The 15,177-nt window shown below is 40.6% G+C and overlaps 1 protein-coding gene across 1 annotated transcript in view; it reads right to left on the bottom strand.

Moving 5' to 3' along the window:
* The window catches only part of wdfy3 (WD repeat and FYVE domain containing 3), a 690,816-nt gene that overhangs the window by 219,432 nt on the left and 456,207 nt on the right, over positions 1-15,177 (bottom strand). Inside the window, exon 38 of the mRNA XM_070871062.1 lies at positions 7,695-7,924. Within this exon, the coding sequence (XP_070727163.1) occupies positions 7,695-7,924 (230 nt within the window). The remainder of the gene's footprint in view (positions 1-7,694; positions 7,925-15,177) is intronic.

Below are 15,177 nucleotides of genomic sequence, written 5' to 3'. Positions count from 1 at the left end.
GCCCCTATTTTAAAAAAGGAGCGAGACAGAAAGCAGGAAACTATAGACCAGTCAGCCTAACATCTGTCGTTGGTAAAAATGCTGGAGTGCATTATTAAGGAAGCAGTAGCAGGACATTTGGAAAATCATGATGCAGTCAAGCAGAGTCAGCATGGTTTTATGAAAGGGAAATCATGTTTGACAAATTTGCTGGCGTTCTTTGAGGATGTAACAAGCAGGGTGGATAAGGGGGAACCAGTGGATGTGATGTATTTGGATTTCCAGAAGACATTCGATAAAGTGCCACATACAAGGTTACTGCACAAGATAAGAGCTCACGGGTTTGGAGATAATGTATTAGCATGGATGGAGGATTGGCTAACTAACAGCAAACAGAGAGTCGGGATAAATGGGTCATTTTCTGGTTGGCAAACAGTAACTAGTAGGGTGCCACAGGGATCGGTGGTGGAGCCTCAACTATTTACAATTTATATTAATGACTTGGATGAAGGGACCGAGTGTAATGTAGCCAAGTTTGCTGATGATACAAAGATGGGTGGGAAAGCAAGTCGTGAGGAGGACAAAAATAATCTGCAAAGGGATATAGACAGGCTAAGTGAGTGGGCAAACATTTGGCAGATGGAGTATAATGTGGGCAAGTGTGAGGTTATCCACTTTGGAAAAAAAAAGCAAATTATTTTTTATATGGAGAGAGATTACAAAATGCTGCAGTAGAGGGGGACCTGGGGGGTCCTTGTGCATGAAACACAAAAAGTTAGTATGCAGTTACGGCAAGTAATCAGGAAGGCAAATGGACTGTTGGTCTTTATTGCAAGGGGGATGGAGTATAAAAGTAGGGAAGTCCTGCTACAACTATACAGGGTATGGGTGAGACCACACCTAGAGTACTGTGTACAGTTTTGGTCTCCTTATTTAAGGAGGGATATACTTGCATTGGAGGCAGTTCAGAGAAGTTTCACTAGGTTGCTTCCTGAGATGAAGGGGTTGACATTTGAAGAAAGGTTCAGCAGGTTGGGTCTATACTCATTGGAGTTTAGAAGAATGAGGGGTGATTTTATTGAAACATACAAGATACTGAGGGGGTTCGACAGGGTAGATGCAGAGAAGATGTTTCCACTTGTGAGGGAATCTAGAACTAGGGGGCATAGTTTAAGAATAAGGGGTCGACCATTTAGAACTGAGATGAGGATGAATTTTTTCTCTCAGAGGGTTGTAAATCTGTGGAACTCTCTGCCCCAGAGAGCTGTGGAGGCTGGGTCATTAAATATATTTAAGGTGGAGATAGACAGATTTTTGAACAATAAGTGAGTGAAGGGTTATGGGAAGCGGGCAGGGATGTGGAGCTGAGCTCAAGATCAGGTCAGCCATGCAAAAACAAAATACTGTGGATGCTGGAATCTGAAATAAAAACAGAAAACGCTGGAAATCTCAGCGGGTTAGGCAGCATCTGTGGAAACATTTTGGGTTGATGACCCTTCGCCAGAACTAGCGAGTGCTCAATACTACAGAAAGCCAAGAGGAGTATAGAAAGTGCAGGAAATTAAAAAGAAAATTAAGAAAACAAAAGAGAAAAAATGAAAAAATACTGGCAAGTAAAATTGAGGAAAATCCAAAGATGTTTTACATACAGAAGAAGAGAATAACAAAGAAAAAAATAGGGCCGATTAGAGACCAAAAAGGTAACCTATCTGTGGAGGTGGAAGATGTGGGTATAGTTCTTAATGAATACTTAACGTCCGTCTTCATTATTAGCCGAAGCATAGAATATAAGAGCAGAGAGTTTAAGCTAGAACTGTATAAAACACTAGTTAATCCACAGCTAGAGTACTGCATACAGTTCTGGTCACCACATTGCAGGAAAGACATGATTGCACTAGAGAGGGTACAGAGGAGATTTACAAGGATGTTGCGAGGACTAGAGAATTTTAAGCTATGAGGAAAGATTGGATAGGCTGGGGTTGTTTTCTTTGGAACATAGGAGGCTGAGGAGAGACTTGATTGCAGTGTAGACAAATTATGAGGGGCCGAGATAGAGTGGGCAGGTAGTAACTATTTCCCTTCGCAAAGGGGTCAATAACCAGGGAGCATAGATTTAAAGTAATTGGTGTAAGGATTAGAGGGAAATGAAGGAGGATTTTTTTCACCCAGAGGTGGTGCAGATCTGGAATGCACTGCCTGAAAGGGCGGTAGAGGCAGAAACTCGCATCACATTTAAAAAGTATTTGGATATACACCTGAAGTGCTGTAACTAGCAAGGCTATGAACCAAGAGCTAGAGAGTGGGATTTGGCTTGATAGCTCTTTTGACTGGTGCAGACACAATGGGCCGAATGGCCTCCTTCTATGCCGTTTCTATGATTGCTTGTACTTAGCTCATGTATGGCACATAGTTCTGGTTAAAACTTCCTATATATAAAGAACTAAATGGTTGGAATAAACAATTAAAATACTTTTGGATGTATTCTAATAGTACAAGTATAAATTCGCTTTTGGAATAAAATTGGCTACATAAAAACAGCCACTACACTTCAAAATAATTTTGACATATGCACGAGATGCTTGAAAAAGCGCTATATAAAATTGCAAGTGTCTTTCTTTCCAGCATTGTCGAATCCCATTTGATCAAAAACATTTTGTCCTGAAATTTCATTTTAGCTCACAACCACTTCCCTGGTCTTCACCATACATCCTCACCAGTCATCATTTTGGTCAAATGATGTCAACAGCTACAGGGCATCACAATCACATGCTGATGAAGCCCATAAGTTAAAACCCCCTGGTTTTCTCATGGCAACTAAAAAAAAATTTAAATATTTACTTTGCAGGATTCATTTCAGAGCAACAGCATCAACACAAAAATAGTGTGCATATGCAGTGGTTAAAAAGTTGTGATTGCAATTTTGATCGTGGCCTGGACTTTCTGCTGTGTTTCACTGTTTTTTTTCAGTGCAATTTACCCAAAATCGGCTAAACCAGCGCAAAAGATCGTTGAATTTCAAGCGCAAATTACGTCCAAAATAAATCGAGTTTCCACGATCTTTTGCTCGAGTTTAAAAAAAATAATCACATTATAAACTGGCCCTGCCAACAAAATTGGCCACACCCTCGATGGAATTAATCACCATGGCGAGTTTCTGCTAATTGTGCCCATTTGCTGGCCTGAGGCGGCGATAGGCACCTTTTAAAATCTTTTGAATACAAATTTGTTTTAATTTACTAAGAAACTGACTCCTTACACCAATGTAACTAGCAAATGGTTCTGTATAGTTTTTTTTAAAAAAAAGTGATTTTCAGTTCTTTAAAATTGGGTTACTCACAGGTGGTGAACAAGACATGCTGATTAAAAATGCTTATGTTTTTGTGATAAACCTATTTTCAACTTTATCAAACTGCACCAAGTTACCACTCTTAAATATATCAAGGAATATTTTTTAAAGCAAATTTTTTAAAAAACGTTCTAAATTCTAAAACGCTGCCCGATTGTGCTGGGTCATTTTCCAAAATTCCATGGACTCTGGATCAGTTCCTATGGATTGGAGGGCAGCTAATGTAATCCCACTTTTTAAAAAAGGAGAGAGGGGGAGAGAAAACAGGGAATTATAGACCGGTTAGCCAGACATCGGTGGTGGGGAAAATGCTGCAATCAATTATTAAAGATGTAATAGCAGCGCATTTGGAAAGCAGTGACAGGATCGGTCCAAGTCAGCATGGATTTATGAAAGGGAAGTCATGCTTAACAAATCTTCTAGAGTTTTCTGAGGATGTAACTAGTAGATTGGATAAGGGAGAACCAGTGGATGTGGTGTATTTGGACTTTCAAAAGGCTTTTGTCAAGGTCCCACACAAGAGATTAGTGTGCAAAATTAAGGCACATGGTATTGGGGGTAATGTATTGACGTGGATGGAGAACTGGTTGGCAGACAGGAAGCAAAGAGTGGGAATAAACGGGTCATTTTCAGAATGGCAGGCAGTGACTAGTGGGGTGCCGCCAGGGTTCAGTGCTGGGACCCCAGCTATTTACAATATAGGTTAATGATTTAGATGAAGGAATTGAGTGTAATATCTCCAAGTTTGCAGATGACACTAAACTGGGTGGCAGTGTGAGTTGTGAGGAGGATGCTAAGAGGCTAAGTGAGTGGGCAAATGCATGGCAGATGCAGTATAATGTGGATAAATGTGAGGTTATCCACTTTGGGAGCAAAAACACAAAGGCAGAATATTATCTGAATGGTGACAGATTAGGAAAAGGGGAGGTGCAACGAGACCTGGGTGTCATGCTACATCAGACATAGAAAGTTTGCAAGCAGGTACAGCAGGCGGTGAAGGCGGCAAATGGCATGCTGGCCTTCATAGCTAGAGGATTTGAGTATAGGAGCAGGGACGTCTTATTGCAGTTGTACAGGTCCATGGTGAGACCACACCTTGAGTATTGTGTGCAGTTTGAGTCTCCTAATCTGAGGAAGGACGTTCTTGCTATTGAGGAGTGCAGCGAAGGTTCACCAGACTAATTCCTGGGATAGCACGACTGATATATGAAGAAAGACTGGATCGGCTGGGCTTATACTCACTGGAATCAAGAAGAATGAGAGGGGATCTCATAGAAACATATAAAATTATGACGGGACTGGACAGGTTAGATGCAGGAAGAATGTTCCCGATGTTGGGGAAGTCCAGAACCAAGGGTCACAGTCTAAGGATAAGGGGTAAGCCATATAGGACCGAGATGAGAAGAAACTTTTTCACCCAGAGAGTGAACCTGTGGAATTCTTTACCACAGAAAATTGTGGAGTCCAGTTTGTTGGATATATTCAAGAGGGAGTTAGATGTGGCCCTTATGGCTAAGGGAATCAGGAGATATGGAGAGAAAGCGGGAGTGGGGTACTGAAGTTGCATGATCAGCCATGATCATATTGAATGGTGGTGCAGGGTCGAAGGGCTGAATGGCCTGCTCCTGCACCTATTTTCTATGTTTCTATGGCAAATTGTGTGTTTGGTGATATGCAAATGAGTTCGGGCGGAAACTTGAAGGGAAAAAAACACTTCTCAAAATCAGCGCAATGTGCGCCCGGATTGCCGATTGCGCCCAAAGTGGAAACTCTACCTGTATATGTTAGAAGACCTTCCTTGCAGTTCAGGGAAGAATAATACAAAGCCTCAGTACAAAAAAAAAAGCATTGCTAGGTTATACAGGTGTACCGCATGCTCAGCAGCAATGGCTGTTTGTTTGTTGCTGAAGCTTTGGGATGAGATAACTCTTGAAGTAGTCCTTGGCTCTTAGTAGTCCTGGGATTACCTCATTTCTATTCGTGTTTTCAATAGCAATACAATAGCATTACAATAAAGGAAATACAAGTTGAACTTCAACTGTTGTACTATTACATAAATACTATACAGGTACTAGCTTTTCTATTGGAACCGAAGTTAGTGATTGAAAACTGAACTGAATTCTTCTCAGACTGTAATATTCATGACATTCAAACTTACTACAAAAATTCAAAATGACTGACTTTTTAAAATAAGGCACTAAGTACTGATGTAGAATCATAGAATTCTATAGCACAGAAGGAGACGATTCAGCCCATAGTACCCTTGCCGGTTCTTTGAAAGAGCTATCCAGTGAGTCGCACTCTCCTGCTCATTCCTCATAGCCCTGCAAATGTTTCTTTCAAGTATATATCCAATTCCCTTTTGAAAATTACTACTGAATCTACTTCCATTTCCATTTCTGGCAATGCACTCCAGAACATAACTCAGAGAAAAAATATTTCTCATTTCTTCTCTGGTTCTTTTTCCAATTATCGTAAATCTGTGTCCTCTAGTTACTGATCCACCCGCTAGTGGAAAATGTTTCTTCTTATTAACTTTATCCCCCATATAATTTTGAATCTATCCCATATATATATATATATATAGTGGCTTCTCCAACAATGGGGACTCACCAGAAACATTTTAAAACCAATTGCGTCACTTGTGAGAACTGTCATCATATTTAAGTGACTATATACATCAAAAGGTCTCAATATAATAAATTGTGATTAATAAATTATCCCCAAGGGGTGGAGACCAAATATAGTTTTCAGTTGAAGTGCGGCTAGAGAGTAGGGGATAATGGACCAGGTCTGCAGATGTAACCGAATCCCCATTTTAAACAAAGAAAACAGAAAATGCTGGAAATACTCAGCAGGTCAGACAGCATCTGTGGTAAGAAACAGAGTTAACGATTCAGGTCAGAACTGGAAAAAGTGGAAGAAGTGATTAAATGACAAAAGGTATGATTAAACAAAGCAAAAGGAGATGGCAATGGGACAAGTAAACAAACAAAAGATGGGTCTAGAAGAGGTGTAAATGGGAATGGCAGAATCATCAATAGCTGCCATCTGAAAAAATAGAGGCAGAGGTTATGGTCTGAAATTGTTGAATTCGATGTTAATTCCAGAAGGTTGTAAAGTGCCTAATCGAAAGATGAGATGCTGTTCCTCGAGCTTTGCTTTGTACAATCATACCTTTTGTCATTTAATCATTCCTTACACCCTATCACAGACCTGCCCTTTTGTTCTTTCCTCCACTCCTCTACCCCCTTCCACTATATTTGCTTAAAATCTGTTACATCTCTAACTTTTTCCAGTCCTGGTGAAAGATTATCAACCTGAAATGGTAACTTTGTTTCTCTCTCCACAGATACTGCCTGACCTGCTGAGTATTTCCAGCATTTTCTGTTTTTATTTCAGATTTCCATCATCCACTATATTTTGCATTTTGCAATAAATTGTGGTTGTGGTTTGATGCCATTGATGCATCATGTACTAAGCTTGCAGAAAATAATCTACATGTTTGACGTAGAAATATCATCTTGGGCAGTCCCTCGGAATCGAGGAAGACTTTCTTCCACTCTTAAAAATTAGTCCTTAGGTGGCTGAACAGTCCAAGGTGAGAACCACAGACCCCATCACAGGTGGGACAGATAGTTGTTGAGGGAAATGGTGGATGGGACTGGTTTGCCGCATGCTCTTTCCGCTGCCTGCGCTTGATTTCTGCATGCTCTCGGCGATGAGACTCGAGGTGTTCAGCGCCCTCCCGGATGCACTTCCTCCACTTAGGGACTCCCAGGTGTCAGTGGGGATGTCACATTTTATCAAGGAGGCTTTGAGGGTGTCCTTGATACGTTTCCTCTGCCCACCTTTGGCTCGTTTGCCGTGAAGGAGTTCCGAGTAGAGTGCTTGCTTTGGGAGACTCGTGTCTGGCATGCGAACAATGTGGCCTGCCCAGCGGAGCTGATCAAGTGTGGTCAGTGCTTCAATGCTGGGGATGTTGGCCTGGTCGAGGACGCTAATGTTAGTGCATCTGTCCTCCTAGGGGATTTGCAGGATCTTGCAGAGACATTGTTGGTGGTATTTCTCCAGCGACTTGAGATGTCTACTGTACATGGTCCATGTCTCTGAGCCATACAGGAGGGCAGGTATTACTACAGCCCTATAGACCATGAGCTTGGTGGCAGATTGGAGGGCCTGGTCTTCAAACACTCTTTTCCTCGGGTAGAAACACACAGATTAAAAGAAGAGAATTTTCATGAATGATCAAAGTTAAGAGTTTTTATGTAATAACCCTGGATTGTTATTAGGACAATATTATATCAGCTTATTTTACTTAGCTATCATGTAGTGGGGAAGCTTTCAAAAATAATTTCTAAAGACCTACCTTCCAACATAGAGACTAATTAAACAATGAGCCAGGCAGCCAATGAATTCTTGATCATGATTGCCAGGTCCTAGAATAAGAGTGCGGTTGACTGTCAGAACCCTTAAAGAGTCTAAAAGAGCAACTTGCTGTGGAACAGTCTTATGTGGTCTTGATAGTTGATAGAGTATTGTTCGATTCAGGCAGTGGTATATTGGGTCCAGAGACAGTCCTTGGGATCTCCGTTTAGACTAGACAGAAAAGAAAATGATTATAGATCTCATTTTTTTTAAAACTTTGCTGTGGCTGTAAATAAATCAAAGTTTGAAATCATCACTATGTCAGCACGCTATAGATTCTAATTGAAACAAGGCTGTCTAAAAGTGCAATTATGTGCAAAAGCATATTAAAAATCAAATACAATCAAGGTTAATATACAGTGAATGCTCATTTCTATTATGTATGTATACAATGTATATTACATGTATAGACAGAGCTGCATGTGATACACTGAATGCATGGCCAATTATGCTGTACAGATCACAAGACAAGCTGCAAGGTATCCACAAAGCTGAGAAAGATATTGAGAAGATATACATTATTCTACATATTTTCTTAGTTCATCCAACTTTATTAAGCACTCATCGGCATTTCTATGAAAGTTTTAATCACATTTGCTTGATGAGTGCTTATACAGATATTTCAGATTTGCCTTTTATATTTAGCAGTAGTCGTGCTACTTATCCTTAAAATGTCTGGTGGCAGTCATCTTGTATTAGATTATTTCTGGGAACATGCCTCTCAATACTGTTACAAACCAAATTCTTATCATTTATTAGCAGCAATTTCTGTATGTTTTTGTAGAGTATTTGCTTTGATTTATTTTTTCCTTAAACACTAATGTGTGTTAATGCACATTAGATTTCAGGTATTATGCTTCATTAACAATGAGGAATTTTTAAAAAAGTTGCCTCGATGTCACAAAAAAAAACTGTCATATAAAAAAGTTTTTGTTGAGGAAGACCAATGTGTTGTGCACTTACTGTCTGTAGTCCAAGAGGTAATATATTTCCTCCATCAGAAAATATAGGGGCAGAATTTGCACTCGATATGACGGCATAGTACTCCCTTTGAAAGTGACCACAAGTTTAGGATTTGTGCATGTGCTAAATCCAGAACTTGCGAACTATGAAGTTCCGACTGAACAAATCATCTGCTGCGACTGTCAAATCCTCATTGCTGGTGCAGAGTTGGGCTAATTGGCCACCAACTGTGCATCAATTATGCAGCAAAATGTTACAGCTGGTGCAAACAGATGCAGGAGCCTGCTTGCACAGCGTAAGGGGAGGGGAGGGATATGCAATATTAGGTGCAGCATCAAAACAGCAGCTTGAAATATGGTGTTCAGTGTGCAATGAATGGGTTTAAAACTTATCAAACTTAAAAGCAGCTAAGATAAAGTAAGATTAAACTGTCCTGCCGGGAACAGCAAGTGCTAATTGCACTATTTCAAAAGACAGGTTCTCATAAATCTTCAGGTTAATAAACTTGGTAAATTTGGACTGTTTGAGATTTAGGGCACTTTCATATTTTGTGCATTAAAAAGCATGTTTGTAATAAGTTCACGGCTCAGTGCAAGATTGCTTAAATGAAATGACAGGCTCCAAAACTCATGTCGCCATTTAGAACATTTTTTTTTTCTTGCATGGCCTAAATGTTGGAAGTTGACCCACATTTCCACGTAAAATTCTGCACTAACTGCCTAATATGCTAGGGTGCACCAGAAATAGGAGGGCGGTAGAAAAAGCTTCTCAAATCTATGCCCTACAAATGAATGGGCATCGGAGATTTCGGTTTCCTGATTGGCGCACTACCCCATGTAATCTCAGGTAAGCTTATGCACATGGTGCACCCCAGGATCCGTGGGCAACTACGCTGCGCTCAACTCCACAGTGAAATAACGTAAGTTTTCAAAGAGAGCCTTGTTCCGCTATCAGTGATGTACTCTTTAGCTACGCTACCAACCGCAATTTCAAGGCCATAATCTCCATAAAATTTCTCGAGGCTACATCAACAGATACAAAGATAAATAATAACAAGAAACTGTTACAAGTGTAAAATGCTTCGACTGCCTCGAAGTGTTCACTATCTGTCCCACCTATGACAGAGTCTCGTATTGGACTGTTCAGCCACCAAAGAACTCACTTCAGGAGTGGAAGCAAGTCTTCCTCGATTCCGAGGGACTGCCTATGACATCCTTTGAGGAGGCACTAAATGTGAAGCCGTTAGAAATTCAGGTTTAATATTTCACTTAATTTTGAATTTTTCAATTTCTCTAAGTCAACATACTTTCCTGTGAAAAAGCTCGTGTGACAAATAACTCCTGTCACTTCTGACTTGGCTTTTAATCTCAGATTTCTTTTCTGCGTACAGTACAATACAGAAGTGTGAACCGTACCTCCGTGTTCAAGAAAAATAAATGTTATGAATCACTTTTCTGCAATAAATACCTTTGAGGCAGATTTTTCCAATATAAAATTGCCATACAATGCACTGTCAAAATTCAAGGGAATTTGGCTTAGCAAGTGGGAAAACTTTAGGGAATCCCTCCTAAAAGTGGAAAACTTGAGGCCTAAAATAACTAACAGTTTCTAGTGAAACGTAATTACTCACCTGAAATTTAAATGTCTCCTCCACGGTGCAGTTACAACATTAAGGGGTACCAATATTTTATAGACCTATTTACGCAAAATGCAAGGAAACTATACAGAATACATCAGTCAATCTGCTGTGGCATTGCACATGGAGTTATAAAATACACAGAAGTTACAATAAAGAAATAGGCCATTCAGTCCAAGTGGATAGTTAGCCTCCAAGCGAGCAAATAATTCTAATCACATTTACACACCTTGCTCCCATATATATCCCTGTTTCTTTTTCCTTCATCCAAATGTCCAATCTAATCTTGAATGTTGCATAGTTTTTGCTTCAACTCGTAACCCTGGTAGTGAATTCCACAGCTTGACAACTCTCTGTATGAAGAAGTTTCTCCTGCATCCGGTTCTAAATCTTTTACATTCTATCTATAAATTGTATCCATAGCCCCTCTTACTGGAACTACTGGAAACAGTCTGCTTCTATCTATCCTGTCCCATCCTCATGATTTAAAAAACTTCCATTACATCGTTCCATAATCTGTGTTGTTCTAAAGAAAAAAGACCCAACTTTTCAAGTCTTTCTTCGTATTTATATTTCCTCATACAAGAAAGCATCCTAATGAATCTGCATTGTACCCTCTCTAAAGCCTTAATATCCTTCCTATGGTGCGAAGCCCAATACTGCACACAGTACTCTATCCAAAATCTTACGGTTTTATATAGGCTGATCTTTACATCTTGACTTATATATTCTATAGTTCTTGAAATAAAACTTAGAATTTCATTCATTTTTTTATAGCCTTTAACTTGAGATGCCGCCTTTAATATTCTGTGGACCTGTTGCCAAGTTCTTCTGCTTTTCCACGGCACCAAGCCTACTTCCATTGAGTATAAATTGCTGCTGTCTTTTGCTTACCAAAATGCATCACCTCGCACTCAATCACATTGAATCCCGTTCCACCATCTGATCAATATCCCTTTTCAGTTTCCTTTGTTCCTCTAAAGAATTAACAAAATCTCTTATTTTTGTATCATCTGCAAATTTTGATATTACTCCCTCGAGACCAATACCTAATTCATTGATCTACACAGTGAACAGAAGTGTTCACAGAACTGATCCATGAGGGACACCACTACCTAATGTACAAAAAGTATAACTGTCCACAACTCCTGTTTTCTCCCTTACATAAGAACATACGAGATAGGAGCAGGAGTAGGCCATTTGGCCCCGCAAGCCTGCTCCGCCATTCAATAAGATCATGGCTGATCTGATCATGGACTCAACTCCTCTTCCCTGCCCGCTCCCCATAACCCTTTACTCCCTTATCGCTCAAAAATCTGTCTATCACCGCCTTAAATATATTCAATAACCCAGCCTCCATAGATCTCTTGGGCAAAGAATTCCACAGATTTACAATCCTCAGAAGAAATTCCTCCTCGTCTCAGTTTTAAATGGGCGGCCCCTTATTCTGAGGCTATGTCTCCTAGTTTAAGTTTCCCCTATGATTGGAAATATCCTCTCTGCATCCATCTTGTCGAGCCCCCTCATTATCTTACATGTTTCGATAAGATCACCTTTCATTCTTCTGAACGCCAATGTGTATAGGCCCAACCTACTCGATCTATCTTTATAAGTCAACCCCCTCATCTCCGGAATCAACCTAGTGAACCTTCTCTGAACAGCCTCCAATGCGTATATCCTTCCTTAAATACGGAGAGCAAAACTGTACGCAGTACTCCAGGTGTGGCCTCACCAATACCTTATACAGTTTTTGCAGGACTTCTCTGCTTTTATATTCTATCCCCTTTGCAATAAAGGCCGACATTCCATTTGCCTTCCTGATTACTTGCTGTACCTGCATTTTGTGTTTCATGCACAAGGATCCCCAGGTCTGCAGCACTTGGCAATTTTTCTCCATTTAAATTATAATTTGCTTTTCTATTATTTCTGCCAAAGTGGATAACCTCACATTTTCCCACATTATACTCCATCTGCCAAATTTTTGCCCATTCACTTAGCCTGTCTATATCCCTTTGCATTTTTTTTGTGTCCTCCTCACAATTTGCTTTCCCACCCATCTTTGTATCATCAGCAAACATTACAGTCGATCCCTTCATCCAAGTCATTAATATAGATTGTAAATAGTTGAGGCCCCAGCACCGATCCTTATGGCACTCCACTAGTTACTGTTTGCCAACCAGAAAATGACCCATTTATCCCGACTCTCTGTTTTCTGTTAGCTAGCCAATCCTCTATCCATGCTAATATATTATCCCCAACCAAGTGAACTTTTATTTTGTGCACTAACCTCTTATGTGGCACCTTATCGAATGCCTTCTGGAAATCCAAATACACCACATCCACTGGTTCTCCCTTATCCACCCTGCTTGTTACAGCCTCAAACAACTCCAGCAAATTTGTCAAACATGATTTACCTTTCATAAAACCATGTTGACTCTGCTTGATTGAATCATGCTTTTCCAAATGTCCCGCTACTACTTCCTTAATAATGGACTCCAACATTTTCCCAACCACAGATGTTAGGCTAACTGGTCTATAGTTTCCTGCTTTTTGTCTGCCTCCTTTTTCAAAGGGCGATACATTTGCAGTTTTCCAATTCACTGGGACTGCCCCAGAATTCAGGGAATTTTGGTAGATTATAACCAATGCATCCACTATCTCTGCTGCCACTTCTCAAGACCCTAAGATGTAAGCCATCAAGTCCAGGGGACTTGTCTGCCTTTAGTCCCATTATTTTACCTAGTACTACGTCATTAGTGATGGTGATAGTATCACCCTCCCTCCCGGTAGCCCCTTGATTATCCAATATTGGGGTGTTCTTAGTGTTATCTACCGTGAAGAGCAATACAAAATATAGAAACATAGAAATTTACAGCACAGAAGGAGTCCATTTTGGCCCATTGTGTCCACGCCGACCGACAAAGAGCCACACGACCCTTGGTCAGCAGCCCTAAAGATTACATATAAACCTATGAACAATGACAGAGAGGCAAAGAGCACCCAGCCCAACCAGTCCGCCTCACACAACTGCGACACCCCTTATACTGAAACATTCTACACTCCATCCCAACAGAAGCCATGTGATCTCCTGGGAGAGGCAAAAACCAGGTAAAAACCCAGGCCAATTTAGGGAGAAAAAAAAACTAGGAAAATTCCTCTCCGATCCATCCAGGCGATCGAAACTAGTCCAGGAGATCACCCTGGCCTTATTCGATTCCCTACAATACTTACCATTATATCTGCCAACAAAAGGTCATCCAGTCTAGGTCCGTAACCCTGCAGGTTACGGCACTTTAAATGCCCATTTTCTGCATCCACCACTCTTCCAGGCAGTGAGCTCCAGATGTCCACAACCCTCTGCATAAAGAAGCCCCTGGCCATATCCCCATTAAACCTTAAACCAACTATCTTAAAACTACGCCCCCTTGTAATAGACCCCTCCATCAATGGAAATAGACCCTTACTATCCACTATGTCCAGGTCCCTCAATATTTTGTACACCTCATTGAGGTCCCCTCTTAGCCTCCTCTGTTCCAATGAGAACAAAACCAGCCTATCCAATCTGTCCTCATAACTAAGATGCTCCATTCCAGGCAGCATCCTAGTAAAGCTCCTCTGCACCCTCTCTAGTGCAATCACATCCTTCCTATAATACGGCGACCTTAACTGCATGCAGTACTCCAGTTGCGGCCTAACCAAAGTATTATATCATTTAAGCATAACCTCCCTGCTCTTATATTCTATGCCTTGGCCAATAAAGGCAAGCATTCCGTATGCCTTCTTAACCATCTTATCCAACTGGCCTGCACTCCAAGGTCCCTTTGTTCATCTACACTATTAAGTGGCATATCGCTTAATGTGTATACCCTTTCCTTATTAGCTCTTAGAGGATTGGCTAACTAACTGAGAACAGAAGAGTCGGGATAAATGGTTCATTCTCTGGTTGGCAACCAGTAACTAGTGGGGTGCTGCAGGGATCAGTGCTGGGACCCCAACTATTTACAATCTATATTAACGATTTGGAAGAAGGGACTGAGTGTAACGTAGCCAAGTTTGCTGATGATACAAAGATGGGAGGAAAAGCAATGTGTGAGGAGGACACAAAAAATCTACAAAAGGACATAGATAGGCTAAATGAGTGGGCAAAAATTTGGCAGATAATGTTGATAAGTGTGAGGTCATGCACTTTGGCAGAAAAAAATCAAAGAGCAAGTTATTATTTAAATGGAGAAAGATTGCAAAGTGCCGCAGTACAGCGGGACCTGGGGTACTTGTACATGAAACACAAAAGGATAGTATGCAGGTACAGCAAGTGATCAGGAAGGCCAATGGTATCTTGGCCTTTATTGCAAAGGAGATGGAGTATAAAAGCAGGTAAGTCTTGCTACAGTTATATAAAGTTTTGGTGAGGCCACACCTGGAATACTGCGTGCAGTTTTGGTTTCCATATTTACGAAAGGATATATTTGCTTTGGAGGCAGTTCACTAGGTTGATTCTGGGGATGAGGGGGTTGACTTATGAGGAAAGGTTGAATAGGTTGGGCCTCTTACTCACTGGAGTTTAGAAGAATGAAAGGCGATCTTATTGAAACGTATAAGATTATGAGGGGCTTGACAAGGTGGATGCAGAGAGGATGTTTCCACTGATGGGGGAAACTAGAACTAGAGGGCATGATCTTAGAATAAAACATATTTAAAACAGAGATGAGGAGTAATTTCTTCTCTGAGGGTTGTAAATTTGTGGAATTTGTTACCTCAGAGAGCTGTGGAAGCTGGGACAATGAATGAATTTAAGACAGAAATAGACAGTCTCTTAAACGATAAG

The sequence above is a fragment of the Pristiophorus japonicus genome, chromosome 2 (assembly GCF_044704955.1).
Source record: "Pristiophorus japonicus isolate sPriJap1 chromosome 2, sPriJap1.hap1, whole genome shotgun sequence".
Taxonomy (NCBI): Eukaryota; Metazoa; Chordata; class Chondrichthyes; family Pristiophoridae; genus Pristiophorus; species Pristiophorus japonicus.
Note: the sequence above shows the minus strand (reverse complement) of the source record. Positions and strands in the feature narration are given on the sequence as shown.